Source organism: Choloepus didactylus, chromosome 3 (assembly GCF_015220235.1).
Source record: "Choloepus didactylus isolate mChoDid1 chromosome 3, mChoDid1.pri, whole genome shotgun sequence".
Lineage (NCBI taxonomy): Eukaryota > Metazoa > Chordata > Mammalia > Pilosa > Megalonychidae > Choloepus > Choloepus didactylus.
The window spans coordinates 194,987,256-195,001,841 of record NC_051309.1 but is presented as its reverse complement, the minus strand read 5'-3'; the positions used below and the strand labels follow the sequence as shown (position 1 = coordinate 195,001,841).

General features: G+C 33.3%; 1 protein-coding gene across 1 annotated transcript; it reads left to right on the top strand.

Moving 5' to 3' along the window:
- Nucleotides 1-7,069: 7,069 nt before the first annotated feature.
- Nucleotides 7,070-8,140, top strand: LOC119528928 (synaptosomal-associated protein 23-like). Its single transcript, XM_037829113.1, has one exon. The coding sequence runs from the start codon at nt 7,155-7,157 to the stop codon at nt 7,788-7,790; it is 636 nt and encodes a 211-aa protein (XP_037685041.1). The 5' UTR covers nt 7,070-7,154; the 3' UTR covers nt 7,791-8,140.
- Nucleotides 8,141-14,586: the final 6,446 nt, after the last annotated feature.

Here is a 14,586-nt window from a genome sequence, read left to right as displayed (position 1 = left end):
GCTCATCAGTTTTAACTAACAACAGTTTTAAGAAAATAAAATAATTTATATTTAAGATGAAATATTATAATATTTTTTCTACTTTATTTTTCATAATTCAGTTTTCCTATTGCTTTCATCTGTGAATGCTAATGAAAGTAGCTCTGAGAATGATTTTTTAATTGCTCATTTTAATCTAATTGTATTGGAAGATAATAAAATTATGTGATCTTTATAATATCAAAATATTTCAATAAAACCTCAAAGCAGAATTTATCACAATGACTATTTATTGTGAGTAGTCTTTTCCTATATAAAAATTATGAAAGAAAACTTACATAAATGTATTTTAAAAGTTATTCTTCTGTTTCATTCAGAAGAAATCATATTCAATCAAGAAGAAATCTTGATTGAAGAAGACTAATATCTCTCTTAGGGGTCCTGATATCTTCAAAAAACTACTCTACCCTATGAGATAATTTATGGAATGGTTATTTTCCTTTATATACAATCAGTATAGGAAAAAGGATGTAGAGGATAAATCAGTAAATTTTGAAACCTAATAGAATATCTTGTTAAAGTTTTGGTAAGAAAAGAAATTGACATTTTTATGTTTGCAATTTCCTGCATTTTTGTTAGAAGTTTCTTTTATTCCTTTCAACAATGCCATGAGATAATTGAGAGTTCGTTGAGTGTCTCTGTCCTAATGTATTCCTTTGCTTGGCATTGGTGTAAAATTATGTAAATTATATAGGGGCTGGATCTGTTAAGTGTCATGCCTAAAAGTAGATATATTGTTGTAAAAAAGACAGAATGATTGTTTTTCCCAGTAAGTACATATCAAGTTGCTTCAAGTTCCAGTGGATTTTAAGTGAAAGAGGCACTTGCTCTTCATTATGATTAAAAATACCCCCTTTGACTCTCATTGGGTAATTCACAGACCATCTGGGAACTACATCTGGAGGAAGAAGGCTTAACAGAATTCTTTGAAAAGCAAGTAAATATTAAACTGTTTGTTTTCGGTGAAATTCCAAAGTTCCTTTTTTTTTTTTTTTTTTACAAATGTAAAACAAACAAAATGTAAAAAAGCTGAGTTTCTTGGATGCTATCTGAAGGTTCTTTGGGTGATGAGGCTCAAACACAGGCTGGCTTCCTTAGATCTTAGAGCCTGGAGGGTGAGGGGAAGACGGGAGAACGAGGCTGTGGGGGAGCACTGCCTTATCCAATCTAAGCTCCTGCAAGGATCCCTGGAGGAGAGGAGGGGAAGAGCACAAGTGGGTCCTGGACACTTGCCTTTACTATGATCCAGAGAGGAAGGGGAAGATTTTCCCACTGATACTGGGGATTGGAGTTTTCAAACTTCTGTGACAGGCAGAAATGTCAAGGGCCCTTTGTAGGGCAGCTTCCTATCACCCAAACCACATCCCCTGCTAGTAAATTTTGCAGCACAAAAGGTAGAAGTGGCAGGCAGGGACATTTTGGAAGAAGTGCAGGGACCTTTATTATCCCAAACGGTATAGAAGTGAAAGCCTTGCTAATTGCATTTATGCAACAGGATAGGGCTAACTGAAATGGTGGTTTAAAAGGAAAACTTATGACCAGGCCAGGCAGGATGATGAGGCACAAAATAAAATTTCTTTTGTGCCTTTACAGTAAGTTAGAACTCAGATAACTCTTTCTTATATTACTGGATGATCTGTTCTAAATTCAAACCTGAGGGGTTCCTTAGTATCTAGGTATGTGTGTGAGTGTATGTATTTGAAGCCTTAAGCTTGAAATCCCCTATTCACAATAAGTAATGAATATGGGACAGTTTTATTCCTAGATTAATTGAAGTTTAAATTACGTAAATTAAATTCCTCCATTTAAAACAAGCAGTTTGATGAGTTTTAGCTATTGTATACAGTTGTGAAAATACCACTAAAATCAAGATATAAAACATTTCTACCATCCTATACAGTTCCTGTGTGTTGCTTTCTAGTCAATCCCCTCCCCAAACCCAGGTGACCACTGTTCTGCTTTCTATCACTGTAGTTTCACTTTTTTACATACTGTTGCATGTATCAACAGGTTGTTTCTTTTTATTGTTGAGTATTATTTTACATTATGGATAAACCAAAATTTATTTAACCATTCAAAAGTTGAAGGAATGTGGGTTGTTTCCAAGTTTGCGCTATTTGGAAAATGCTACAACATTGGTGCACAAGTCTTTGGGTGGAAGTATGGTTTTATTTCTCTTGGCTAGCTATCTAAGAGTAGAATCACTGAGTCATGTGGTTAGTGCAAGTTTAACTTACACAAAAATTATTATGCCAAACAATTTTCCAGAGTGATTGTACCATTCTGCATAACCACCAGAAATGAGTAACTCCAGTTGCTGTGCATTTTCATGAACCTAGTAATTATCAGTCTTTAATTTTATCCATTCTGGTGATTTGTGGTGGTGTTCCTTGAGGTATTAATTTGTATTTCCCTGATATTTAGTAATGTTGAGCATCTTTTCATATGCTTAATGGCCATCCCTATATCTTCCTTAATTTAATGTCCAAATAGTTTATCTAATTTTTATAGCATTGATTATCTTCCTATTATTGAGTTGTAATAGTGATATATTCTGGATACAAGTTCCCTTTCAGATAAATGGATTGCCAGTATTTTCTACAGTGTATGACTTGCTTTCTAATTTTCTTTAAATCTGTGTCTTTCAAAGAGCATGCATTTTTAAAATTCATGTAATTCAATTTTATCGGTTTGTTTTTCTTTTAGGGTTTGTCATTTTTGTGTCCTATTTAAGAAATCTTTGCCTAACCTAGGATCACAGTTTTCCCCGTTATTTCTTCCATAATTTCCATTGACTTATCTTGGCATATTTGTCAAAAATCAATAGATTATTTGTTGGCTTTCTATTCTGTTCCACTGATGGCTATGTCCATCTTTCTACTCCTTTGATCACTTTAGATCTATGGTAAGTCCTGAAATCAGACTGTGTAAGCCTCCAAACTTCTTTCAAAAGAAATGTTTTAACTCTTCTCAGTACATTGCTTTTTTAATATAAATTTTATAATAAGCATATCATTTTTAATATATATGATGAGATTTTTATTAGGATTGCATTGAATTTATAGATCAATTTGGAGACATTCACCATCTTAACAATAAAAAGTTGTATAACTAATGAACATGGTATAAATCCCAGTTTCCTTAATTCTTCTTTAATTCCCCTCTGTAATGACTTATACTTTTCAGTGAATATGTATGTGCTTTTTATTAAATTCATTTCTAAATCTTTTATTTGTTGCTGTGATTGTAAATGGAGATGTAAAAAATTTTATTTTCCAGTATGCATTCTTAATATATAGAAATTGGTTATATCATTTGACCCTGTTACATTTACTTAGAACTCTATTAGCTTATTCACTGAGTCATCAGAATGGTTTATATACACAACCATGTTTTCTGCAAAATAAATATAGATTTCCGTTTTTTTTTTCCAATCTGTATGCTATTTTTTTCTTATTGCACTGGTTAGAACCTCTTGTATATTGTTGAAAACAAGTGATGAGGATACATATTGTTGCCATGTTCCTTATGCTAGAAAACATTCTAAATATCTTTCATTATTAAATACTTGTTATCTGTAGTTTGAAGATGCCCTTCATCAGGTTGAGGAAGTTCTTCTATTCCTATTTGGCTAATAAATTTACCATGAATCAGTGTTGAATTTATCAAATGCTTTTTTTGCATTTGTTGAAATGATCATGTGTTGTCTCTTTTTTAGACTAATATGGTGCATTACTATATTTGATTTTTGGATGTTAAACCAAATTTTCATTCATATAATAAATCCACTTTGATTTGAGAGTATTGTCCTTTTTACATATTTTTGGACTGGATAAGCTAATATTTTATTAAGGATTCTTGCTTCCGTGTTCATGGGGTAAATAGGTCTCAATTTTCTTTTATTATCCAGATCTACTTTTCATATGAGTGTAATACTCACCTCATAAATGAATTGGAAAGCAGTCCCATCTCTTTTATTTTCTCAAAGTTTGCCTAAAATTGGTACTGTTCTTTCTTTAAATGTTTGATCAAATTCAACAGTGAAGCCATTTGACCTTGGAATTTATGGGAATATTTTAAATTAAAACTTCAATTTTAAAAATCTGTGTTGTCAAAGGTATTCAAATATAGATTTTTCATAATATGATTTTATTATCCTTTTCAAGTTTGTATGATCTCTAGTGATATCCCTTCATTCCTTTCTGAAATGAGCAATTTGTGCCTGTACACTTTTTTCTAGACCAAACTATTCCAGTTTGAAAAATTTCTAGTTGTGATTCTGATTGGTCTGGCTGAAGTTTGGTTCCCTAATATACTCCTTTTTTCAGTCATTTACCAGTGGTGTTTTCTATCTTAAGATTTGTTTAAAAAATGATATTGATTTTAATTCCTGTGCAGTTTGTTTTCATTATATTTGTTGATTGTATAAGTTCTCCATCCACAAGACTGTGTCTGGTGTATGAAAGCCTGTGCATTCTTCTAATTATTTTAAAATTGTATGTATTTTCATGCTTAATTATGTATTTTAGTCATTTAAATACCACATTGGTTGTATAAATTTATTATATACATTTTTATTTAGTAATATGGACACAAATAAGATTGCTCATTTAAAGCAGGTTATGATACATTTTCTTTCTTTTTCTTACAAGTTTTAATGTTTTAAAACTGCCTGCAATTTCTTTCCATGTGGATAACATACTGGAGGTAGCCCACACTATGAATCCAGATATAAATGTAGCAAAATTTGCAGGTTTATAATAGTAACAAGGTTTTAAATCTGTTGTTTGCATTGAGTTTTATTGATGATTAAAAAGAATCATTTCTCTCAACAGAGCTAGATAAATTGTAATACCAATTACAGAATAATAACAATATACTATCAAACCCTACAGATACAGAATTAGCATTATATTTTCAAAATATCTCAAAACAAATGGTTGGAAGACTCTGAAAAAAATTAATATTTTCTTCCAATCACCTTGCTTCAGCTTTAAAAACACAATATGTCACAAAATTAAAATGCTACTCTCAGAACTTCCTCTTTGATAAATTGTTTTTCGATGTGGATCTTAAACTTCTTGCTGTAAACAGAATCATTTGAGTTTAGAAGAAAAATTACCTACCCTTTGCTCTTTTATAATTCCTTTATCTGTGCTGTCATTTCGCTCTTTTCGTAAGTGGCATTTTAGACTTATGATCCACACACATATCAGCAGCTGATTTTTATCTAGATTGTGGGTCATACCCATCTAACTATAAATTGATAGGTATTTCTTTAAGCTAAGTATTTAATTTAGACTTGAGGTTCTGACCCTCATCTAAAACATCTTACATGGTCAGTCACCTGAATATGCTTATGATTTGGTTTCCTCCTGGGTCCTTAATGACTCTTCCTCACATATAGATCAACTTTACACTTGATCAAACATTAACTGACATTTGGGAGGACAATTTTCTTTCTAAGATTGCTTCATCTCAGTGTTACATTTTGCAATCTAAATGTTAGATATATATAGATGCACCTAAGTTGTATGTGAATTTAGTGAAAGTATTCAGATTTATGTTTACCTATTCTGCTCTTGTCTACTTACAATATGCTATTTTCCTGGATTCTTGAGGCAGATCTGTGTATAATAATCATAATTGCTAAATCTTTCTAAAATTAATGGGAGAGAGTTTATTAAAACTTCCCATTTACTTAATCAACATGAATTTTGAATTACGGTAGAGCCTGCTTAAATGTAATTAAGATCTCTTAATGACTTCCAATTGATTTTTGTTATGACTACCACAATTAGAGACCACCTAATTAATTTATTTCACTAAATAAGTAAAACTGAGCATGAACAGTGTCAGCATAGTGCAGTGCTCTGTGTGAGTGAGTTATATATTTATAGGAGCAAAAACAAAGTATCAGTATAGTTCAGAAGAATAAGAGACTTTTAAATCTCACCCAATAAAATCCTTTCATTTCATAAATAGGAAATGGAGGCCTAGAGAATTTACATGTCCCCAGTCATAATACAGGAATAGAATCTAGCATATCTAATCCTTTCCACTATAACTAGCTTTTCCTGACCGTATACATAGGAGTACCATTTGATTCGAGAAGCTTGTTTCAATGGTTTATCATCTATCATTTTACATTCCTTTTCCAAAATACACATGGTAGTGGAGAGACAGGTAGACCACAATCTGTTAACAATTATGTCTTTGCAATTTCATCATTTGTAATGAATCCAGGTGTACTGGAGCTGTGTATCATTTTTGGTGGCATATGATATTCCACTGATTAATCCTTGCATCATACGAATACAGAAAACTTGATTTATTAAAAATGTATTCTGCAACAAACCCAGAATTGATTTTAGGTGCAGTATTTTCCAAACATTTCAAATCTGACAAATTCATTGTTCTGAAAAACGTTAGAGTGTGAGGTGATCCAAAATTTTGCATTTTAAATATCATGTCAGTCTTTGATTGAATAACCGATGTTATTTATTTAATCTGAGAAACAAAAAATCAAAATATCCCATTTTGAATGATAATCATTAAAAATAAATGCATGATTAAAAATATTTATTGCCATGTCTTCTTGTCAAGGGTCATATGTCCGGGGTTTTCAAGTTGTGTTCTCCAGACCAGAAGCAACAGCATCACCTGGGGACTGGTTAAAAATGTTAATTCTCTGGCCCCAACCTAGATCTCCTGATGCGCAATCTGAGTTTTAACAAGCCACTGGGGGATTTTGATGCACTCTAAAGTGCGAGAACCAGTGTTTTAAAACTAATTTTAAAAATAAGATAAATGCACTTTCGACAGAAAATTTTCATAAGTAACACAAAATTATACACTGCTAATTAGTGTAATAGATTAAAAATATTATAAAGTAGATGTTAGGAATTTGAGTTTCAAAAAATTATTAGCTGAATGAAATGTTCCACATAGATAAAAATAAATCACGACGGGTCCGACGCGCGCAGGCGTGGGTAGGGCACAGCTCCTGGACTTCTGTGGGGGTGTTAGGGCTGCGGTGGCCGGGAGAGGAGTGGCCGGAGCCGCTTGAATATCCACAGTTCAGTTTCTCTGCCTATCAAGAGTTCTGATTCAACATGGATGATCTGTCACCGGAAGAAATTCAACTGAGGGCTCACCAGGTTACTGATGAGTCTCTGGAAAGTACAAGGAGAATCCTGGGTTTAGCCATTGAGTCTCAGGATACAGGAATCAAAACTATCACTATGCTGGATGAACAAGGGGAACAACTAAACCGCATTGAAGAAGGCATGGACCAAATAAATAAAGACATGAGGGAAGCAGAAAAGACTTTAACAGAACTCAACAAGTGCTGTGGACTTTGTGTCTGCCCATATAATAGGACAAAGAACTTTGAGTCTGGTAAGGCCTATAAGGCAACATGGGGCGATGGTGGAGACAACTCATCTAGCAATGTAATATCTAAGCAGCCAGGCCGGGTGACAAATGGTCAGCCTCAGCAAGCAGCCACAGGAGCAACCTCTGGAGGATACATTAAACGTATAACTAATGATGCCAGAGAAGATGAAATGGAGGAGAACCTGACTCAGGTGGGCAGTATCCTGGGAAATCTAAAAAACATGGCCCTGGACATGGGCAATGAGATTGAGGCTCAAAATCAACAAATACAGCGGATCACAGAAAAGGCTGACACCAACAAAGATCGTATTGATATTGCCAATGCCAGAGCAAAGAAACTCATTGACAGCTAAAGCTACTGCTGTACTTCTTTATCATTTATTCACTTCCCTAGCTCCTCCTTCAAAGCCACACCTTTTCAGAATTTGAAATTTTGGCACCATACCATTGTAATCAGGAGATAATGTGGAGGAAGGGCCAGAACAGCCCCCCTTATTGTTTTAGTTTCTATTTTTCTCTAGAGGGTAGACTGTGCTGCTTTCTTACAGTATTTTCTTTCTCTGTTCAACCTCTTAGATTGGTTTTCATATGTACACATAGCGTTGTTTTTCATCCTCATTTATTTTAGAAGGTTCTCTTGCTTTCAAGATTTGAAAGCATTGCCAAAGACAGTCATGAAGAAGGAAGGTTTTTTTTGGCGGGGTCGGGGGTTGGGGATAGAGGCAGGTAGAGCTAAGGGATTGTTACCTCAGTAAAAACCTTCAGGCCTGGAAGCAAAAGTTGCAGAGTTACAGGAAAAGTTTAATTGGGTTTAATTTTTAATTCAAGTTGCAGTTTTTGCCAATTTAGGCTAATGTTTGGTTTTGGAGCTTTTATATGCAGTATTTTGTTGTACATCACAATTTTGCAACCTCTGCTCCAAAATGAGGAAAAGAATGAGTTTTCTTAAAGTCAGCTTAATTTCTGAACTCTTAGTGATTAATGTATGTACATAGATTTTTTGATCCCATTTCATATTGCATTCAGAAATACTTTGTATAAATGAATAACTTTTTATTTTCATATTAGTAGTAGTATCATGTTCCCATTACAGGTTCTACAACCTCATAGATTTGTCATTAGTCTTTGAAGAAAAAATATGTAAATATATATATATATATGTAACGTGAGAGTTTCTCTCTTGAGCAGGGCTTAAAAATTTTCTGGAAAAGTTTGACAAAGTTTATGAAGTGAATTCAGATTTACCTCAATGCCAAGAATTATGTTTAGGTAGGAAAAAAGAAACTTACTTTTATCTCAGGTAGAAAAATAGTTTGCTTTGAACTTTATATAGCTTTAGATTTTTCTTTTAAGCTAGGATTTATTGTTTAACTAAAAGTGATTTGGAAAATTATGCCTTTGGTTTAATTATTGATGATTGCACTGTCATTCTCTTTAGCTTTATGTATTAAACCACATCCCAATCGCATTTGTTTAGATCCTGAACAGTGTTATGGGAATTTGATCGGTATTTGTCACCTTTATTTAAAAATCAGCATCTGCACACTTTATAGTTACTAATGTATACTGGTTTGACCAGTTAACACTGCTTGATCCTTACAATTAAATTTTGTAGTTTACCAGTGGAATTGTTCTTTCAAGTAGTTAACATGTTCCTGTGACTATTATTTTGGGGCAACAGATTTATCAGCTCTTACTTAACAACTTGAACAGTGCCTGGCAAATTGAATAAAGCAAAAGTCTGTTAGTCAAGAAGCACTCCAAAGGAAAGCTACATTTAACACGTTTCCAGTTTTTATTGAAAAATACTGACAGATTTTCTTTGTGATTTCTCATGACGCTTGTTGAAACCATTACTAGTCTTTTATTCACTTGGGCTTAAATACCCTAGTGACTGAAAGGATAATGTTTATGAGTGAGAACTGTAACCCTCTTCCTGGAGAAGAAATACTTAACCTGGGAAATTTCAAAGGCTGAAGAGGAAAATATTTTTTAAAAGTGAGACTGAGGTTCTCTGTAATAGAAATCTTCCATGCCAGAACAGGTAGTTTGGCCCTTGATTAAAAGGCTAACTTCTTTTTTTTTTTTTTTCTTTTGCTTATCTGTGTCTAATTTTCTTACCCTGTTACAAGTGTTTTCTGAGTATCCTATCTAAAAAAGTAGACACACATACAAAGACTTGGTCAGGTTCCGAAATTCTTTCAGGGGTCAGGCAAGTGATAGTAAATGTTTAAGTAAGTTGTATAACAATGGGAATTATGCTATACCTAAATGCCTTTTCTAAAAGCATTAAAAAAATTTTTTAACACTGATCTGGCTAAAGAAAATAGTCCTGAGGATATCAATATGCTGCCCCCCACAATTAGTTTATTGGTTAGAAGCTTTAAGGTACCATATCGTCTGGATATACTTCAGCTCTGTCACTTGCTGGCTAAGTAACTGTAAGCCCATTTCTTTACCTCACTTTTCTTGTCTGTAAAATGGGGATTAATAATTCCTGCCTTCATACAGTTGTTGCAAAGACTCAGTATGGTAACACCTATAAAACAATTAAAACACAGCCTGGCAAACATAAGAGCTTAATAAATGATAGCTGCTAAAAAAAAAAAAAAAAAAAAAAATAAATCACAAGATGGCACACGCAAATTTTAAGTAAAGTTGACAATGCCATTTTGAAAATTTGTATAAATTCTGTCATTTCAGCAAAAAATATGAGTATCCAAAAGGTTGAAATTATTAAGTAAGACTCTCTTAAATATTCCTAATCTAGAAAAAAATAATGTGCCTCTTCAATACAGTACAAATAAAAATATTATCAACATTGTTCTCCCAAACCAATTCCCCTATAAATAGAGCAGTAGCAGAACTATACTAAGCCTTACTCAGTGCCCAGTATTACATAACTTATTTTACATAAACACTTAAAATTATCTAAGTATTTAAATATAGAAGAAACAGTATTCATTCATCCAATTGCTTTCATATGATAAACCAGATATATGCTGTTAGACTGAAGAATCGCAACAAACATTAGGATTTAAAAATCTCCAGGATTCTCATGGTCCAGAAATCTGTTTACTTTTAATACCAAATTTCTCAAGTTTCCTTATTATAAATAACTTCTCATGTAATACATTTTTAGATTTCATAAAATTAGTGTCGTGGAAAAATATTTTTACAATTTCTTATCTGAACTTCATTAAATGTCGTAAATAACAGGATGCAATCATAAATAAAAGAATGCCTCCATTATAGCAGCTGCAGATCAATGTAAAAAGAACAGAAACAAAAATAACCTCGTGAAAATTGCCCTTTGTTAAAAGAATAAAGGCAGCTTCATTTAATCATGAGAGGTAGTATTGCAGAGTGGTTAACACTTTGGATTACTCTCTGTCTCACCCTCAGCAGCTGTGTAACTTTGTGCCTATTATTTATCATCTCTGTGCTTTAGCTAGTTCAGCTACTAAATGTGAGTAACGTTAGTACCAAACTCATAGGGTTGATATGAGTTTTAAGGAGTTTCTGACACAGGGTAACACAATTCCTGGCATGCAACAGGAGTGGATGCAAGGTTTGATGAAATTTATTTGCAGCCCTCCAAGCCCCTACGCTATAGGTACATTTCTTTGGGTGAGTTACCACTATGCATTTTAAATACTTTATCACCTTGACTTATATGTTGAAGTTCACCAAAAGGGAAACAAGGAAAAATATGATATAGTCTCCTTCTCTGTGTTTTTCTGAAATAGAGATGGAGATATTGCCTATCCTTGTCAGAAGTTTTAATAAAGCAAGGCATTTTATAACCTGTGATTGTAGAATATTATGAGATTAACATTAAGAAAAATGGAAACAAGTAATTTCAGTTAATAAAATAATTTAAAACATTAGAAACCTGATGCTAGACTCCAAATATTAGTAATGCAATAAATTACAATGTACTACTCATCTGTAATATGAAAAACTGAAATGAATAATCTCTATATACCTTAGTGACCATAAATTTGGGGGTTATGAATTCTTGGAGTCCGTCTGATCTTGCTTCTGAAACTCTTGTCAAGGACATTAGTGACAGGTCAGTTTCAATATGACTGATGTGCAGCCTTCCCTGTGTTTTCATTTGGGATAATCTGACGAGAAAGTTGAGAATTCTCCAATTGGTTGGAAAGACAGTTGTAGTATGGGATGGCATCGTAAAAAAAAAGATCATCTGTAAAGAGGAACTGAAATATTTTTACTGTTGTTTCTTGTTCATATTTTCCTTAAAGTTAAGAATATATCCTTAGTAAACTGTTTCCTCAAGCATGATCTCCAAATGGAGAATAATAATTCTGAACTATATACAACAAAACTCTTGCCTCTTCACTAATCTTTGGGATAACTAATCAGAGTGCTATACAAAATGCAGCATTGGTTTGTATATTTGGAAAGAGCATGAAGTCCTGGATGAACATGTATATAGAACTATTCTGTTAATTGACTGTGTCACATTACCTCACAGGCAGTGTTCACCTTTTCTATTATATTGAGTAGAAATATTCTTTTCTCAATTTACGTATGTCTAAAATATGGGAAATACATAAAAGAATGTCTGAGTTCTTAAATATGTCAGGGTAAGTGAGCAGTTATAACTTTCATTAGACAGTCCTAAACAAAACTTAGAACATTCTGTTGTGCATTTTGTGTGTATGTTTGCAGTATATAAAGATCCAAGAAAACTGAAATTGAAAAATAAAGAGTTAAGCTTTTGCCATACTTGGCAGATTTTAAATTACCTGCAAGCAAATAAAAGGAAAAAGAGAAAAGATTCAATGGAGAGTACCTAAGTTATTCATACAAACCTTATTATTTCTATTGATTTAGTAACTTATAAACCTCATTTTCCACTCTGTGAAGTGATAATGCTCCTGGCCATGAGCTCTTTTATTTCAGAACTCTAATTTGAGATGTTTGAATCACCTCTGAAAGTTGCAAAATAATCCACATGTTCATCTCCCGGAAGGAATATCATAATGCATATGTGCTTTATTTAGCAAGTACAAACAGAATGTGAAAAGATCACGCTGCCTCTCTTCCTGGAAACCTACACTACACCTAACATGTGAAATACAGCTTTTATTTTGCTGGAGGCTCTCAGAGGTGCAGCTGCTGGTTGGCATAGCCATTAAGTAGGTGCAAGTTGGGAATGGAAGGTTAACAGCAGTCTATGTAATAGAAATGTAGACAGAAGATAATCCAAGTTTCTAGCTTTCAAGGGATTCACCGGCAGTAGCTGACTGTGAGCTCTCAGGATTAAATCTAATAAAGTCTTCAGGCAGCGCAGTGGTGGGTTTTTTACCTTTGAGAAATAGCTCTGTGGTTTTCAGCATTTGGAGATAGAAATAGGCACACTGGAAGATTTTCAATTTTAAGGAAACCTGAATGGAAATCAAGATTTGTAATAATTTTATGGCTCCAGTTTTTATAAATGAATCAACATTTCCAGTATGAATGAAAATACTATTATGGCACTGCTTCCTCTGATACAGACACAGACATGTAGTTTTGCAACTGTACTTCATCAAACCAACTTTCTTTTCCCTAACTTAATTTTCTCTTAGGCTAATGGTGTCGTCACAGGAGGAATCTCTAATTTAAGTGCTACTAATCACTTTAGATTTAATTTGAAAATAAAGGAGAATATTAGTCTGGGAAGAAGAATCCTGTAATGTGTAAAGGTTTAAAGGTGCAGTTAATTTGAAAAGTTCTAGTTTCACTCTATTTTTTCACGTTTCCCTTCATATACTTCCTTTCAGTCATTTGTAGGGAGTTAGTATCTTGTATATACTCCAGAACAATACTCACCGAATTTACAGTCATTTTGTCTAGAAAGATGTAAATTGATGTGATATATTCCTTAACAAGGGCTTAAAAAGCTCACTATACTTTACTGCTTTTGAAATCTTTCGTTTTCATTAAGAATGTGCCTTGCATGATGTTTTCTTCTTATCTACTAGTATTTTAAAGAAGAGCAATCTGAGACCAATGAAAAAGATATCATAGTATTAATATAACTGAAGTTTTTAGGATAAAAAATATAGACATAAACAAAAAAAATAAATAAAAGACTACGAGTAGCAAAAGCACAACTTATCACTACTACTACTCATAGCGCAAACCACTGCTGCCAGGGCTATCTATAGGTAAGTCCCATCAGTGCTAGCTTTTCTTTAAATTCCAAGATTCTTTTGGCTTAAAAACCTTTATGAAATATAATTGATAGTTTGGTGCATCTTTACGAAGTGCTAGGTTTGGATTTAGGAAACATAAAATTTGCTTTTAATCATTCAAATATTGGAGCAAAATGAATCTATTGTAATCCCTCTAACATGATGGAGGGTAAGAATTTGATTTTCCTTTTGTAAATATGGCAAAATCAGTAGGAAAAGTCAGGGGAAAAGAAAGGAAAATATAAAATGCGCAAGAAAATGGAAGTGGTAAGGATGCACTGGAAAATGTCTGGGACAGAGTAATTCACTTTGTTTTCTTTTACATTAGAGCCATTTTATGAGCTGAGTACATATGCCACCCACATTAACATACACAAAAACATACACAGGCAATTCTTTCTAGCCACATTCTCACACTAAATCCACTCAGGGTGAGTGTTCAATAGCATCAACTCTGATTTTTTGCAATAAGTAAAATATTTGGATTCCCTAATAAGGGATGCTCATTGTAGGGAAAAGTTATTAATAGGTATGGAAATGCAATGAATTCTTTCAAAGGAGAATGTACTTACTTTGCAATACCTATTTATAATTTCTCACACAAAATGCATTGAAACAGAGCATATAAAAGATAGGAGAGGACATATAAGAAAGCATAACTTAAGCCGATACAAATTATTGCATTGATTACCCCCTATATTGCTTGCATCATATATGATTTGATGTATATATGATGTAAGCAGGTCTGCAGTCTTCCTTCATAGGGATGGTGAGATCAGACCAGATATACTGTAAGTCTGAGTCAGAAAATTGCTGGTTTGTAGCTCTGGTTTCACATCTGGCAAGTAGCTTGCACAAATATTCCCTAGAGATAGCATATGGTCTTCAAAGACCTAGATACTGTTGAAATTAATTGAATTTATATGACATCTGGATAAGC